We start from the raw sequence: 13,360 nt of genomic DNA on the forward strand, positions 1-13,360 counted from the left end.
ATGATTCCTAATTTTATTTAGCGACAGAGAAGTGATAATTTATATTGGAATCATAGCACGTCAGAGTAGAATAGACTTTGATTTCGTCAAGGCAAGATTTTTATCTTTATTTAAGACAGTGTGGTACTGCATAAGACTGCCCACATATATGTACCTTACATTAAAGAATCCTTAAAGCCCTAAATCATCCAGAACTTACAGGTTGATTGCCATAAGGGTTAATCCAGAAGAGAACTTTGGAATGATTGTAGACCTAGAGAGTACAAAACCCCCAATATTCATAATATTTTTATTTTTCTGGCACTAAATACCCAAAAACATATATAAATAATTTTGTTTCATAGTGATTGTCAGTCTCCTCTTAGAGGGTATGTGACAGGACCGAATACTGCAGATTTTATCTATGGAGCATTAACATTCAAAATGTTTCTTACTTACCTAGTGGTTATTCTATTATTTATTGGCATTTACTACACAAACAACGAACTTTGTCCTACCAATGTGTTAATTTTATCGTTAAAAAAATCAGCTTAATTGAATTTGCAAATTAGACTAGCATTGAAGAAGCTACGAGTTTCGTTTGAACTCATTCGATTCAATTATTTTCGCTTAAAGTATAGATTTCAAACTAAGTGAGTGAGAAGTTTTTCGTTGAAGCAATGAACTGCAAAAAATGTATAAATTATATGAAATTCTATTCTTTTTCAAAATTCTTGTGAACGTGACGTTTGGTTTTTTGGTACCCACAGTGATTTCACTGAAGGGGATCTAACTGACGTAAATGGTGTCACCTGATAAACATGACCAGGATATGCTACAATTGTTAAGCTCACAAAAATTATGGAAATCTGATAATTTTAATCTTCTAGCTTAAAATCTAATCAAAAAGATATCAACCCCCCTGTTCAACTCACTTACTGCATTGTGATGTTAAATGCATTCAAGGTTCAAAATGATAAGCTCTTTTGCTCGCGTCTCATTTTTGGCATTTTGTTTGTAAAACAAAATCTGATTCAAATCGGTTCCATATCTGTCCATCTGTCTGTCACACGCGCTTTTCTCAGAAACGATTGACGTCAAATTCGGTAAGAATATGGGAATTGTGACTGGCTACGTTGAGTTTAAGGGGGTCCTCCATACACGCAAAAGGGGGGTGTGTCCAACGAATATAGTCATGTTGGCTATAGAATGAAAGGTCTCGAAGATCGAAGCTAGCCTTAGTTTTGACATTGATAGCAACGAGGGTCGAAAACGATGATTTATTTAACAGATCCATTCTCAAAAGTTCTTCTTCTGCGATGACGCTACAGCCCAAATCTTGGCTTCTCGGAAGCATCGCCTCCAATTATCTCGATTCAAGGATCGCGTCCTCCAGTTGGAAAATTTTAAAATTGATCTGCAATCTGCGCCCACTAAGTCCGCCCAACGTTTCCTTGGCTTCCCTTTTAGTCGGCTAGCATCAGCTCCCATCTTTCAACACTCGTTTCAGAATCCTTCCCTTGTGCATTCGTTCGATGTGGCCTGCCGTTTCTAAGTTTGGGTTATGTATTTTCATTCCTTGAACCTGAGGCCCACTTTACTCGCTGCTGATTCGAATTGCTCGAACACTTCCTTCGCACGCAGCGTCGATCGGGCAAGAATATCCGCGTCGTATGCGTACGACACCGGTTGCGTGAATTTTATCCGTAACATACCTCTGGTATTAATTGAGGCCACTTTCCCGATGATGCATTCGAGCACGAAGTTAAAGAGGGTGGAGGTAAGGCCACCCCTCGCTTAAGTTCTGACACTATAGAAAGGCTTTGTGTCAGTTCATTTTGGATTTTCACCTGACCTTCGCTGTTAATCATTGTGGCCTTCACTAGCCGGATTAGCTTCAGTGGACTTTTTAACTCAATCATTACTTTGTGCAAATAATTGCGATTTACACTATCGTACGCTTGAGAGAAGTCAACGAACAGTTGGCACATAACGATCTTATATTTCCAGGACTTTTCAAGCTCTTGCTTAACTGCGAACATCTGATCCGTTGTTGACTGTTCGGATCTGAAGTCACCTTGGTATTCCCCGATGATGTTGTATACTATCTCAGTCGTAGTTCGATTATATTCATCAGCACCTTGCAGCATGTACACACCAATTTTCAAAGGCTACCCAACCAAAACATCTGAAAAAAAAAATCATAAAATCGCCTCTATACGGTGTTCAGGTCTCAAAATACTCTCTGTTTCAATAGCTACTCAAATTAAATTGTTTTTGGGAAATTGGCTAAACAACTTAAACCTAGAGACAAAATTTGCAGTACAATATGAAGAAAAATATCGCCAAGTTTGATCAAAATCGTACTATTATTGATAAAGTTACAGTTGCTCAAAGTTGTTTTTTCCGTGCAAATTCACTGCACCCCAAAATACTGAATGTCACACCAGTGAGTAGTATGATATGCTCAATATACACATTATGGACCACATACAAATGGGATAGTCCTGCTGTCAAATATACTAACAGAGGAAACAAACGAAACCTTTCGCCCAGCTTCCGCTTTCCAACTTGCTATATGTCACCTAATGTTTGTAGAAAACGACTATGTTTGATCACCTAAAAAGTCAGATCTGTCGGCCTAAAGTCCATATCAATGCGACAAGCATTCGATATCGCTCTATGATAGTACTACACGCCTCTAACAATTTTGACATATTCGTTTTGGCACATTATTGGCTCAATATCACTTAAATGGGATTCATTGACGTTAGTAAACTATCCAGAAATTCGCACTGGGAAAAAAGGGATAAGTAAAAAGCAGAAAGCAGAGGATCAAAATCGAATTATGGCAGTCCTTTAGTAATCGGAAAAGTACTACTCTGCTTGAAGTTCTAATCCCATGGTCCTTTTCGGACACTGATTTACATACTAACTGCAATCAAAAGCCCCCGCGGTAGCTGCTTATATTGAATGCAGATTATCAGTGGCCTATCTAACATCTCTGCCAGAATGAGGCGGTATGGTATCGCAGTTGTAAAGCGAAATTTCACGTATTGAGCACGAAACAGCTCTATATTGCATCGTACGGACATCATAGGACAACATTAATACAAAATATTGCCACAACTTCTGGCTGTCTATCCTGGGAACTATGACCATTCGCCGCTCATGTTGCAGTCGAAGCCGCGTCGAAAAATTTCCTTTGCCGTTAGAAGGCGTTCACATCTATTCATTAGCGCGTCGCAGCGTTTCTCTACCAACAAGGCATTAGCTTACGATAAAGATACTATTCAATACATGAACGCTTATGACGCTTAGATTTTGAATCGGAGAGTTTGTCGGACAAACTCGGAGGATCAGTAACGATTCCTCGGACTGCTCCACAAAAACAGAACCCAGACCAAAACCAGGGTCTGTAAGAAGAGAACCTCATTTAAGCTACCATGACAAGTCAGTGGAAAGCCTACCTCAAGCTCAAAGTCCAAAATAGAGTTCCCTCTTGCAGGGCCACATTTGACCTGCTCATATGTAATCCGATCTTTACTTTTTCCACCTCATCTACCTTGCCATTTAGATGTGACTCTCATATCCAACAATCTTTTGATCGCAAGGAGTCTTAGTTCCTTCACCTGATTACTATGTACAATATTATTATTCTCTTACCGTACCTGTACACCGTGGCACTCTGGACTAGTTGTCGTTCGAAAGGAAGAAAAGCCAAGAGTACCTGCATAACGTGGGTAAAAAGCGTGTGAGTGTGAAAGCACTCCAAAAAGGCACCACGCTGACAAGCGTAGAACACATTGCTGCCCCCCGCTGGCATCATAAATACACTTAACAGAGGGAGCCCATAAAAGACTCAACAAAAATTCTCACATATATACCTCTTTTCACGCCAAACATGACCGGAGTTCGATCAGGTTCGGGCACAAGTATATATGTGTTCTGCGATGATAAGAACGTAATTGCTTGGAAAATGGATTACAAATTTTTTTACGTTAAGGTATTATTCGTGGACCTGTCACCATCTCCAGTCGCTGGACCATAGTTGTCTTCAGGACTTTGCCAAAGAGCGGAAGAAGAGATAGGTCCTTGAACGACCAAGCTTTAATCTTATACTTCTCTGGTGAGCACAATTTCTCTGACAGTCGTCCAAGATTCTCCTCATACAAATACTAGATATTAGATGACATGGCTTGCCAGACGGCTTTGTATACATTACCAGTGATTCCATTCCAGTCAAGTGCGTGTCAGGCGGAAGAGAGGCAAACCCTCTGAGCACTCAGACCCTAGTGGTCCATTGTACTAGATTCTCAGATTCTTTTATGTATCGCAGGATTTCTGTTACTGGATGTGGTGTTACCCGCTGCAGTTGGAGCACATCAGCACCAAAATCTGATGTCTGTTGAAAATATTCCGTAGCTCCCGCTTCCTCATTACGGGATAAACGCGCATCATCTTGGACAATCCCTGTTCTGAATATAGTAAATTACGGCTGGTCAGAATGACCACAATGCTTCTGCAAGTCTTGCTGATTTCGACAGGGTAAACTCGGCAACGAGCTTCTTTAGCAGTGCATTCAGCAGCATAAAGACTTTGCCACCTGCCATTATGTAAAGCTTGTTCCCAGTTTAGAATGTATTATTAGCCAATGCCATTGAAACTCTAATTGCTTAATTGTTGAAACCGGCTCGGGTATGGGTGAAATTGAATCCTCTTTTGCTAAGGCATCTGAAATTTTATTCCCTTCTACCTTAGAATAGTTCCACCGTATTGAACTTAGAAATAGAATTTAATCGGTTTCTACATTCCGATACGATGTTTGAACTGATCAAAACACTACTGCAACCGCTTGTCAATTACCTAGGTGGGTGTCTTTTGAATCGCATACACTTCAGTCTGAAAGACCGTTGCATATTGTCCCAATGAAAAATACCACTTTTCCTGCTCCTGAACTCTGTTCTGCTTTTAAGCCATCGGTGTAGAAACTCTCAGTATATCCTGGCAAGCATTCTTCAGATTCGAACCAGTTGTCTTTAGATTTCGGGATAACCATTAGCCAAATGACTTTCCATATGCGATCATGGCCATGCTTTCCCCAATCTCATAGCATTTCCTCCACCCCTTCAGCGCGATGACCAGAGCACATTGAAAACTCAGTTCTCGTTAACAGTCCAGACATCACACTACGTCAATATAAGTTCTACGTTCACTTTTTTAACAACAAAGATAGGCCTCCGACGAGGCGCTCTTTGAAATTTCTTTCCCAGATTTTGTGTAAACACAAAACCTCATTAAAGTTGGTTTACTGTCTGTCTGTCCGTCATACGCATTTTTCTCTGAGACGGTTATAGCGATTGACACGAAATTTGATGAGAAGGTGGGAACTGTGAACGCTCACGTATATAGTGAGTTGCATCCTTTTACGTCGAATTTAAGAGGGGGTCCCCATACATGCAAAAGGGGGGTGTAAATTTTTTTTTCATCAAATATAGTCATGTGAGATATCAAATTAAAGGTCTTGGTTAGTACTTTTCGAAGCTGGTCTTAGTTTTGACATTTATTGGAAAGGTGGGAAGTGCGGGGGGTTGAAAGTGATCATTTCTTTAACGGACCCATTCTCAGAAACTACTTAACCGAAAAATCTGGAAAAAGTCAAAAGGCTGCCACTATATGGCGCCTAGGCTTCGAAATACCCTCCATACCGATACCTGTTCAAATAAAGTTAATAATAGTACATTGTTATAATTTTAAGTAATTGGCTGCAAACCCCCCCTTAAGTTACTCCTAGAATCACGAAATTTTGAAGCAATGTAGGCTGCAGCATAGAGCATGATCCTACCAGATTTGGTGGAAATCACACTATTACTATCAAAGTTATTATAGGTCGCTTCTGTGCAAATTCAAGACTTTGAATGTCAATATCACTTGAAAGTGGATATTCTCACATAATATTATATATGCATATATTACGTGTTATATACTACTGGGACAAATGCACACTTAAATCTCATTATAAAAGAAATACACAAAACCTTTCATACCTGAAGCTTCCGGTTTCCCGACTTGTTGACTTCAGCGAATCGCATTCAAGAAATCATTTATGTGGTTATGCGGATGGACACTTAGATTCCACTTCACATTGAACAGGACGATCTCAATAGGGACACTTACGTTGCATAAAATGCTTTAGTATTTACACATGTAACGTCAATGTTATTAATGCCTGTGGGCCCTTCAGGCATATAGATTTTTGACGGGACATTAAGACAAAACTAATCGTGCTTGGTAAACATTTTAGATAATACCTCCTCTCTACTCATATGTGCTTGACAATCTTCATCATCATCAACGGCGCAACAACCGGTATCCGGTCTAGACCTGCCTTAATAAGGAACTCCAGACATCCCAGTTTTGCGCCGAGGTCCACCAATTCGATATCCCTAAAAGCTGTCTGGCGTCCTGACCTACGCCATCACTCCATCTTAGGCAGGGTCTGCCTCGTCTTCTTTTTCTACCATAGATATTGCCCTTATAGACTTTCCGGGTGGGATCATCCTCATCTATACGGATTAAGTGACCCGCCCACCGTAACCTGTTTAGCCGGATTTTATCCACAACCAGACGGTCATGGTACCGCTCATAGATTTCGTTATTGTGTAGGCTGCGGAATCGTCGATCCTCATGTGGGGGGCCAAAAATTCTTCGGAGGATTCAATCAGATCTTCTCGAACGCGGCCAAGAGTTCGCAATTTTTCTTGCTAAGAACCCAAGTCTCCGAGGAATTCATGCGGACTGGCAAGATCATAGTCTTGTACAGTAAGAGCTTTGACCCTATGGTGAGACGTTTCGAGCGGAACAGTCTTTGTAAGCTGAAATAGGCTCTGTTGGCTGACAACAACCGTGCGCGGAGTTCATCATCGTAGTTGTTATCGGTTGTGATTTTCGACCTTAGATAGGAGAAATTGTCAACGGTCTCAAAGTTGTATTCTCCTATCCTTATTCTTCTTCGTGTTTGTGTTTGACCAGTGCGGTTTGATGTTGTTGTATTTTGTCTTGCCTTCATTGATGTGCAGCCCAAAATCTCGCGCCGCCTGCTCGATCTGGATGAAGGCAGTTTGTACGTCTCGGGTGGTTCTTCCCATGATGTCGATATCGTCAGCATAGGCCAGTAGTTGGGTGGACTTGAAGAGGATCGTACCTCTTGCATTTACCTCAGCATCACGGATCACTTTCTCCAGGGCCAGGTTAAAGAGGCTTGACAATCTTGCTGTGTCACATAGTGAACACTGTGTCAATGCCGAAATGAAAATGCCAACAACACTAACATACTATGCCTGATTGTTCAGCCTACAGTTCGTATTTGCATTCATAGGTAGAATATGGAGGATGTCGAACAGTTCCTATATTTAGGAAGCGCTGTTGCTGGCGACGGTGGCACAGATTGTCGGACGGACGCTGCACTGTCTTATCCGAAATGGAGATATCACACCATTAACATAAAGTCGAGATTGTTTCGAGTCAATGTTTATTTGATCGCAAACGGAATCTCAAATTTTCCAACATGTTATATTGTAAGATAAAAATAAACACAGCCTAATTCGATGATAGTTTGTGCGGTGCACAGATCCAGTTTTGATATTTGACGGGATCTTAGTTGAAATAGATTCAAAATAAACCTATAAGATTTTTGAAGGTTCATCTTCTGTTCGATATAGTGGTAGACAAAAAGAAGGAGAGAGATGCCTGATAGTACAACAGGAACGCAATTCCACAAGAAATCCGAGCAATAATAAATCCTACCAATTTTCGGGATATCAACCGTGTAGTGTTTGGACAAATTGCAATTGACGTACAATAGACGTAGATGCTAACAGCTGGCGGTTTGTTGTGGATATCCTTGCTCCATGTCATGACGAAAGCATAAATTGTTTCCCGCCGAAAATTAACTGCCTGGTATATTAATTTCGAAACTATCGTAGTTAAGGGCGAGACATCGCGGCATATTTGATCGCTGTAGACCCCTTCAGTCGTCAATTCCAATCCTCAATCCTCCGATTATTTAAGGTTCTATTAAAAATAAATCCTTATTAAATCACCTCAATCTGTCTGCGTGTTTATCTACGCTTTTATCTGTCTGCTTGTCATACCCCTTTTTCTCTGAAACGGGTACATCTACTCTTGTGAAATTCTTTGCAAATAACATTGTTCTGCATTGAGTTTAAGGGGGATGTAAACTTTCTTCTTCGAATATAAGTATATGGGATATCAAATGAAAGGCCATGATTAGTACTTTCCGAAGTAAACTTAGTTTTAATATCAGTAATGAAGCGCAGAATTTCGGGGGTAAGAGAGTACTCATTTTCAGACTCCACCCGACCGAAAAATCTAGTGTTAGTTATATATGATGCCTAGGACTCAAAATGCTCTTCATCTCGATATCTCTTCAAATAAAGTTAATAATAGTATGCTACTATTTTTTTCCTAAGTTCATTGCAAACTTCAACTGTAGGGATGGAGTACCATACTGGAAAGTTTAGTGGAAATCTGGCTATTATTGAAAAAACTAAAATTAGTCAAAACTCCCTCCTTGGCCTGAAATTAATACACCTTAAGGCAGAAATTGTCAGGATCACATTGAAGTAAAAAGTCTGACAATGCAATAATGGATATACACTATGAGCTATATACAAATGAAACCATCTTGCCTTTAAATATTCTTTCATAGGAAATCCACAAAACCTTCCATACTCGAGCTTCCAGTTTCCGATTTGTTTCACTCTATCCGTACACTCCTACCTTTTGTGTAGCCCGAGGTTCCATTGCTGTTGCTATCGACTGGCACTCCCTTAACATGAGGACTCATTCAACGTAGGATACAAGCGGCCAGCACCACTTGGGCTTCATGGCAGCTGTTTCCATCCAAAACTCGTTGCATCGAAGAAGGGACAAAATTGAGCAAAGGGACGAGATATTTACGGTTCTGAATGTACACAAAACATGAAGCAGCATCAATATGTTCAGAAAGAATTACGTGTTTCGCTTTTGAGATAGGTTTTGGACCATGAATATATCTTTGTTTGTACGCGGTGACAACGCAGTGAGAGTGCGTTGAATTTTGTCTTTTGACATTAATAATTCACATTTCAGTTGAAGGATCTTTTAGTGTTTGAAGTTTTCTCGATAGTTTCAAGTGATATGTTTTGAAATTTCGGTAACAAATATTTTGTTGAAGTCTTTCAGTTACTGATTGCCTTGTGAGTGGTATCATTCATGATCATTTCACGAGCGTTAGATTTACTGTGTTTCCTTCAGCGCACGAGTCAGTTCTCTTCGGTTTATTTATACAGACATACATAGTTTTCTAAATCCGAGTAAGTCGCAGGTGAAATTCAACTTTTGGAGGCCAGTTAATGGGCGGATTTTGGATATAATTCGTATGTATTCGTATGTATACTGACAAATTCTTTGATGCAATACGTTCATGGTATCATGCTGCGTGGCATTTTGGAGCCACCCTTGGAGTAAGATGATGTACTAAAGTAGTATTTGATGTGACAAAAACTGCACTTGGCACTGTCAATAGTACTTATGTATGTAACCATAACCGATTACCTTGCTATATATATTTTGGAAAAAACGGCGGTGCCATGAATACGAACCATCTAAAAAGAAGTGTCTGAATTGATGAAGGTTTAGAGCATTATCCTGTTGTAATGTTCGGTTCTGCTGGAATCTTATTGGCGGCAGGGATATTTGTATTGTGACTGAAAGTCGGATAAAAATAAGTCAAATCTGGGTAATAACCATGGGTGAGCGCAATGCTGCCTACATTGATTGCTGGTGCACTACTACTATTTCTGCATGATTTGAACCAGATTATGTGAGAGTCCTTGGACAACTAGGGAAGATGTAAGAGATTTGAGTATAATACCTGTAGTTGACAATACTATGAAAATTGCAACTACCTTCTCGAGGCACCAAATTTCTTTAATTTCCCGATTCAGTGGCTCACCTTCTTCTTCATGTATTCAATGCTGCTGCTATGTAGGATGGCAGCCTGTGGTTAATATCGGTGAACCGAACATGTTCCCGTGATGCGCTAATGCTTGTGTGTAAGGTTTTGATGCATCCAACATTATGACTGTTCATGTATTGCACCGGCGTCATAACAGTGCACGAACAAATGAGATGGTCCAACGTCTTTAATATTGAACCACACATTCTGCACTGGTTATTTCTACCAGCTCTTTCATTATGAGCTTTTTATAAATTCGAGTGGTGTATGGCAGGTTTGTGGCGCCGCAGGATTCGCGGCATTCGAAATTTATTTCGAATGTTGCGAATACGAGCGGGCAGATGACGCCACCGGCGTCCTCCACTCAGTTCAGATCTCGATATGACAGAATGATTTTATTGGGGAAGAAACTAGTTGTAACAGAAGTGGTAGCAGAACCTAATATTGAATTACTATTACTATTGGATTACATCAGTAACAAACTAAAGGTTCATTCACTCCACGGTAGAAGCTGGATGATATGATATCATACATTCGGAATTTGGTCATAGAAGTTCGTATTCACCGCTAGCCGTTTTCTCGGTCGCCGTCCACTGTAATATTCAGAATGTATATTCCAGAGAAGAGATAGCGAATACATTTAGTGCGCTTATTTTATTATTCCCCGGGAGATGCGATTTCAGCACCAGCTTCACACGTCGCAGGAATTCAAACACGGCAGCATTTCAAAAAACCAACTAGAGTATGGGTTCTTTGCAGAATTCCTAAGTACTAGCAGAAGTCTATCTTGGACATAACTTGGATGTGGAGGTCACCAACGCTATGTCCGGCATAGGGCTCATGATGGCCTTTGCGGATAGCGATTCGACACTTGTTTAATCCAATTCCCTCCGAATATCGTGGCAGGACATATTCGCAACAGATATCTAAATATACAACTTGATGTCATATAAGTAGGATTAGCTCGAATTTAACACGTAGACAATATTTTATATTTCTTTATGCGGATGGGCTCTCCTTCAAATTAGTGCACTGAAAGGGTGGTATGCCAGTCTGTCATGACTGTTGCTAAAAACTTTATTAGTTTGGGATCAATCCAGACGTAGCACATCGATTAGCCAGGTATGCGGGACACAGCCAAAGCTTTATAAGGATCGGTACAGAAACTAAAGAGGTTTCGTTGTTCTAGTTTCGAGTCCTACAATTATAATGTTAATAATCGTTGGCACAACAATCCATATTGGATCAGGGCCTTGAAGTGTGTTAGAGCACTTTAATCAAGACCGTAACGGTACACTATAGTACACTATAGGAGGCAATGTGGTCAGCATTGCGCTTGTCCGAGATTATTACCCTGATTTGACTCAGGTACTCATTCACAGCTGAGTTGACTGGTATCCGACGACAAATCACGATACAAATACCGCTGCCACCAGTGAAATTTGAACCGCGACTTTCCTTCCTTGTGTTCTAACCACTCAGCTATCCGGGTCCTACAATTACCGAGTCAATAGTGAGTTGCTCTTTGCAACCCCTTGTTCTAACTCGGCAATCATTCTGCTTCGCGGATAAAATATTGTTGCCCTCGAGGTACACATTCACCCTTCCGCTGGTAGCAGACGTTGTGGACTTGTAGAGGGTTGAGAACCAAGCAATCGGTCTTGTGTCTTCCGGTTTCTGCACCGTATCCTCCTTAGGGATAAGGTAATCCCCGCAAAGAGAAAGGAAGTTCCTTGAGCCGACTAATAATCTGATTAAGGTTATGTGCCAGACCGACCATGTGTACTGGCGAGCTTTTTGTACCAGAGAGTATGCCCCGCTCCATGCCAGTGCCCTCTTCGAGCGGTTTATGGCTCATCGAACCTCCTCTTTATCAACTTCCACAAAATTCGGTGGTTGTCTTTGGCGGCGGTAATCAACTCATCATGCTAGCCGGGTGGCCTCCAAATTGCACCCCAATATTGTTGTGCTTCTGTTACGGACATCTGTACTGTTTGTATGTTCTGTTGACTTTTGTTGAGTGATTTAAAAAAAAAAAAAAAACTCCGCTAGTTTCACGCATACGTAGAATTGTGAATACGTCTGAACTTTCGCCATACCGAAATATCGACGTATTCCCACTGTGCGAATGGTATAGTTCCAGTAAACCCTCTACAATTTGTTTTTCACCCGTCTGCTGACATTTCCGGTGCTGATTTGAGCCTAGCGGGATAAATTATCCACGGTGGATCTCTTCAGCCAATAACACGAAAGTGAATCTTCGAACCGTGCAATCCGATAGCCGCAACTACATTGCAATACACAAGTGATCGAAGTTGCAGAGATGCGTAGAGCCCGGGAATAGTCTACGAAAAGAATCCATTTCCGAGAATTCTCTCTTCGGCATCCGTCCGGAACTTCTGCGGAGACTTCATCCGGATGGTGAAGGAGTGTGTTTCGTCGAGTACTGAAACCCTTGCCCGTAATGTGTCCTAGTGTTGTTGATGCTGCTACCTCTGTCCCAATCGAATGGTCACCAGTTCTGGCGATTACGTCAAGTCGAACACGCTCCCTGATGACGGCTGGGATGGTTCCGCAGCAAGTAATGAAGCGGTGCCAGTCCACAGCTTGCTGCACAGTCAAAGATGCATATTGTGGGAAACGGGCGACGAATCTTTGATGCGATAAGGAGTGATAGGATGGTGTATCTGATTCCACCGTTGTTACATATGAGAAGTGGATGATAAAGAGGTTCATTTCGTCAGTCCACTTTATTCCATGTTGAATCACCCCACGATTATCGGTTTCGACCCCGTGCTGTCCATTACGGGAGCTCGATCAAGTCACGAAGTCAGATAGCCCCCGCCAGTGATTCGTACCGAATGATGGATGGATTTGCATTTTATACCTAACTTCCAGGTTTACTGATTGCTTCCTAAGTGAGTAATTGACAAAACTAGAAATTTTCTGCATTTTTCTCATCTACCCCCTGAGGCACCTCTGTATCAAAAGATCCTCCTTCTTTCATAAGCGGGTTTGGGAGCATTTTATTATTATGATTGAAAGAAAGAAATGCTTTTGTTAATTTTTATCGTTTAATAAGCGATACTGCCGATTGTAGAGATTGATTCGCTTAAAATTTTGAAAAAAAAATTTGAAACTGAACTTGAAAAGTTAATTAGAACTAACTCTATAGTAAGATCCTATTTCAAAAGTTTCAGGTTCCTGCACTGAAGGAATTGACGATTTTGCACATTCCCCAATACATGCTCCTCGAGTTACAACGGCTATTTTCTCGTTGATAGGCGTTAAACCCAGGAGCGGTATGACTACCACATGTAATTTTTTAGTTGAATCAGACAAGGACTGTGGGAACAATAA

At 40.9% G+C, this 13,360-nt stretch overlaps 2 protein-coding genes across 4 annotated transcripts in view; one reads left to right on the forward strand and one right to left on the reverse strand.

Annotated features, from left to right (window-relative positions):
- The window catches only part of LOC119660763 (ATP-binding cassette sub-family G member 1), a 221,887-nt gene that overhangs the window by 53,025 nt on the left and 155,502 nt on the right, over nucleotides 1-13,360 (forward strand). The gene's annotated exons all lie outside the window — the stretch shown is intronic.
- Nucleotides 1,680-2,129, reverse strand: LOC119646439. Its single transcript, XM_038046893.1, has one exon. It carries the CDS (start codon nucleotides 2,127-2,129, stop codon nucleotides 1,680-1,682), a length of 450 nt encoding a protein of 149 aa, XP_037902821.1.

The sequence above is a fragment of the Hermetia illucens genome, chromosome 1 (assembly GCF_905115235.1).
Source record: "Hermetia illucens chromosome 1, iHerIll2.2.curated.20191125, whole genome shotgun sequence".
Classification (NCBI taxonomy): Eukaryota; Metazoa; Arthropoda; class Insecta; order Diptera; family Stratiomyidae; genus Hermetia; species Hermetia illucens.

What these genes read in the sequence shown, in the direction of transcription:
- LOC119646439 (XM_038046893.1), bottom strand. Translation starts at nt 2,129, where the DNA reads ATGCTGCAAGGTGCTGATGAATATAATCGAACTACGACTGAGATAGTA.